Source organism: Magnolia sinica, chromosome 19 (genome assembly GCF_029962835.1).
Source record: "Magnolia sinica isolate HGM2019 chromosome 19, MsV1, whole genome shotgun sequence".
NCBI classification, from domain to species: domain Eukaryota; kingdom Viridiplantae; phylum Streptophyta; class Magnoliopsida; order Magnoliales; family Magnoliaceae; genus Magnolia; species Magnolia sinica.
This window is the reverse complement of record NC_080591.1, coordinates 12,487,559-12,491,987: the sequence shown is the minus strand read 5'-3', so window position 1 is coordinate 12,491,987 and position 4,429 is coordinate 12,487,559. Positions and strand designations below refer to the sequence as shown.

The window sequence follows — 4,429 nt, the reverse complement described above, 5'->3', positions numbered from 1 at the left end:
CCTAACCTATGGTCAATCTAGGGTCATCCATACCTTGTTTGTGAGTTTGAACAATTGAAACATCGTTTGCTTTGCTAATTCATACACTTGAAATACTTGAAGCTTGTCTTTAAATCTTGAACTTGAGCTTGAGTAAAGACTTGAGTTCTTAAGTCTTTAAAGTACTGATCTTGAAGAGTATACTCGAACTTGAGCTTGAAATCTTGAACTTCGACAACGCTTCTTCAACTTGAACACATAGAGAAGTTCGACGAAGACTTGGAAAACTTTAAAGTGCATGAATTTGATCTATTCATCTTATCAACACATGATATAGATTCTAAATGATTTGGCATAATAAAATTTGACAACTTTGGGTGCTAGATTTACAATATAGCATTTACAATCTCCCCCTTTGTCAGATTTGTGACAAAATCAAATAAAGAATCAAGCACCAGTTACCAATAGGATTTGCATGTTAGGATACATGTAAGGGGCCTAATGCACTAAAAACTAAAAGTGGGTTGGAAGGATACCTTCCGGTTGCTGGCAGGGTGCTCCCACAGTAGTGGGGTTGTAAGCTCCGGCGTGGGACTAAGGTAAGGGAGGAAATTTCTCAACTTCCATCCTCCTTGAGCTCTTCCTCAGCCTCCACTCCCTCTCTACTCTCTCCTCTCTCTCCCCACTTGCAGGAAATTCGTATGGAAGTGTGGGAGAGAGATTTAAGGGCTTATATAGTTTAGAAATTGGTCCAGTTAGCCCTAGGGAGACTTGTTCTAATGTATATACTCCTAGTGAATAGGTTTTTGATCCTTGGGGCTATCCTAGTGGCCCCCTGGCCCATCTACATCATGGAGCAGTTGCCCCATGGTCAGATGAAGGGTTGTTCCAAGTTTTGTGGCAAACGGATGAGTCGATTGGCCATGGTGCTCTGATTTGCGATCAACGATCACCGATGTTTGATCAGGACCCCAGCTATATGAATTTGAGCAAGAAAATATCCCTAACTCATGGCTCGAGTTTGATTACAATTTAATGGTTGAAAAGTCGCAACTTCGCGAAAGAGCGGAAGGTTTATTCACTTAAGTTTTCAGATTTCAGCCTAAGAGATTCACGTGTTTTGCTTCTAGCCCAAGTTGAGCAGTTCTAGGCACTTTCTTGGTTCACCACTTGCGATGGATATCAAGCCCAGTGAGATGGACATTATTCTATAATTTTGGAACTAGTAGGGCACTGATGAGCGGTCTAGAGCTGGTTTGGATAATCGGGGCATTTTTCAAATGAATTGGGTAGGGAGATTTCTTGGGTGCAGTTGTTAGGGTCTGGATTAACTAAGCTCACAGTGTGGCCCATTCAAAATTAACGAAAATGGTGATTTGATCATAATTACCCTAAGTCATTGGTTCTTAGGCTAAATGAGTAAATAGGTTGACTTGGTCCGTTAGTTAAGATTTAGGTCATAGCTGGCTTGAATTTGGGTAGATCTTTAATTTAATTACAATTGTGTAAAGTATCCTGAGCTGGTTATGAAACTCGAAAGGGTTTGCCACCACCGGAGCTATATAAAGAGCACACGGTGAAGAGTTCAGGGTCTACGCTAGACAGAATCTCTCTACATAGCACAACACTAAATATGCTCGACAAGACCGTCTCACACAATTTAACCCAAATGAAAAAATTTCCTAAAGATTATCAATGTTTTTGCGGTGATTACGGAGACCCAAATTGCACCAAAAAATCCATTGAAATAAGTCAATTGTTGCTGTTGCTAGAAGCACCAACAGGACCGCAACAAAGCTAATCAAACACTGTGTTGTTGCCACTCCACACCACTGGGCTAGAACAAGTAACACTGAAACTGCTTTTAAGAATTTGAATTAGAGCATAAACCCAGGAGATTGTAATGCCTTCTAATTTATAGCACAAAAGAATTGGTGTAGAGTAAGTCGCAGACACTTTCATGGCAAAGATGAACTAGAGAAGGCCCGATCAGAGGCGGAAATGAACAAAACCGTCAAAACCTTAAATCAGTCGTGTCTCGTAAACCGGGATGAGTTTTTCAACGTATTATATATGATCTTGGGGTATGAGGATTTGTAAGATTCCATCAGATCGACGATCAAAAGTCCCATTTAATTTCATTTTTTATTATAAATAGTAAGTTTTAGTTCAACTATAACTTTTGATCATTTGAGTTGTCGAAGTCGTGCCCAACATGAAGGGCTTAGAAAAGTTAAGAGAATAATGTGGTTCGGTCAAATTAGACATTTACTATTTTTTTTGCAGAAAAGTCTAGTAGGAACAGAGGTTGTCTATAAATAGTAAGTTTACTATTTATAGTAAGTCACGTTTGAAGGGTGTTTGAGTTGGAGTCTTAAGTCGAAAACTCCATGCTAGATTTGAGTCCCTTATTTAAATAGTCCTCATTTTTTATCATCAATCAAGTTATTTTGAATTTATTAGAAATTATTCCTGCTTTTATTCCTCGTGGATTTAAGGAAGCTCTGTGAGGAGTCCAGAGAGCTCCATAGATTCAGAGTAGTTATCCACTAAGGAAGATGGTGATCAACCTCATCATGTCCCTCCCAGCACCAAGAACTGATTCGGCTATAGTTGCTGGTAGTAAAGCAAAAACAAAGCCAGCTGAAGGACCATTGATGGATAGATGGGCTGTCGAAGATAATGTGTTATTGCTAAAGGTGCTACCTGACTACATTGCCACTGCTGTTGGACACGCTTCAGTGCTCGCTGTAAACTTAATGTAAAAAGCTTTGTATTGCATCCGGGTTCGCTATTTTTTCTTGTGGCTGGATCAAAATTAATTGGCAGAATAATTTGTACCAAGATAAATGAATTTGACAACGACTCAAAAACAACCAAAAAAAAAAAAGGCCACATAAATTAATAAAGAATCCTCAAATACCCAAAACTCCATATGGGAAAATAAAGAACATGTTCGTAACAGCTGAAGATCAGCTAAAGATCTTGCATTCTCAGTTGTTCGCTTCTTCTCCAAGAATGACACGCTCATAAACTACTACATGTATCATGGTGGAACGAACTTTGGCAGAACAACTTTCTCATTTGTAACAACTCACTATTACGATGAAGCTCCTCTCAATGAATATGGTTTTCAGAAGGAACCCAAGTGGGGTCACCTCAGGGACTTGCACTCTGCTCTGAGACTTTGTAGGAAGGCTTTGCTTTGGGGGCTTCCCACCATTCACACAATGGGGAAGGATCTAGAGGCCCTTGTTTATGAGAAGCCAGGAACTAGTGTGTGTGCTGCCTTCCTCACCAACAATGATACTAGAGTAGCTGCAACTGCAACTTTCAGAGGTGTTGAATTTTATCTACCCTCTCGTTCGATCAGTATTCTCCCTGATTGCAAGACTATAGTCTTCAACACTCAAAGGGTAATTTGCAATCTCTACCACTTGTTTTCTCAAACACTATTAAACAACATTACAGAAAAATAAAATAAAATTAGATTCAGGAAAACACTGGAATTATTGGGTATACAATAGCTCATGGCCTACTAATTGTCTGAAACATTCTATTAATTTCATAAAATTCCCTCTTTCACTTACACTTGCCGAAATGAAACATATTTTTACTAGAGACCTCAAATGGGTCTTTTACCATGTCCAACACTTAAATTATTGGCATACAAGCTATAACTATGACATATTGTCTCAATTTAACATATGGTAACCCTGTTGGCTGTATCCAAACAGGTAACTTCACATCACAATGCAAGGGGCTATCATCCAGTGAAGGAATCTGATTCAGGCAACAACATTCTATAGGCCTTCTCTAGCCCTTCAGGTAGCTAATTCAATCCCAACAGTAGCAGCAGCAGCACCAATACTACCAGCCACGGCAGCAGCAGCAGCACCACCACCAATACTTCCAGCCACAGCAGCAGCAACAACCCTCTCATACAGACACAATGTCCACATCACTGTAGTGGATCATGGTGAACCTGGTGAAGCATCAGGATGTGCAAGCCAAGCTGATGGAAGAGATCGCTCGGGTTGTGGGGGATGGACGAGAAGACATTGAAGAGGAGGATTTGCAGCGGATGTAATATCTGAAGGCAGTGATCATTCTAGAAAAGAGCAAGGAATTGTTGGATTATAGAAGCCTGGAAATGAAATGTTGTATTGAAATTGGAAATTGGAATTGAAATTGAAATGTGTACTAGAAAAGAAAAAGATTATTATGTGTGTGAATCATTCTATTGTCTTGTTCTTCTATTTGTGTAATTATTTGGCATATAATACAAGTAGATTACATACCCCACTCTCTCTCTCTCATACAATGAACAAAAGGGTTTAAAATTGATCTTAAAATTCCGTCCTAAAATGTGACCGTTGGCAACATTAATAAGCATTCAAATCTGTTTATAAAATTGTGCCTAAAATGTGACCGTTGGCACCAGAACGGT

General features: G+C 39.4%; 1 protein-coding gene across 1 annotated transcript; it reads left to right on the top strand.

Moving 5' to 3' along the window:
• The first annotated feature begins 2,555 nt into the window (after nucleotides 1-2,555).
• LOC131235677 (beta-galactosidase 13-like) lies at nucleotides 2,556-3,803 on the top strand. The gene is made up of 3 exons (XM_058232962.1): nucleotides 2,556-2,740; nucleotides 2,951-3,395; nucleotides 3,717-3,803. The coding sequence occupies exons 1-3, from the start codon at nucleotides 2,556-2,558 to the stop codon at nucleotides 3,786-3,788; spliced, it is 702 nt and encodes a 233-aa protein (XP_058088945.1). The 3' UTR covers nucleotides 3,789-3,803.
• Nucleotides 3,804-4,429: the final 626 nt, after the last annotated feature.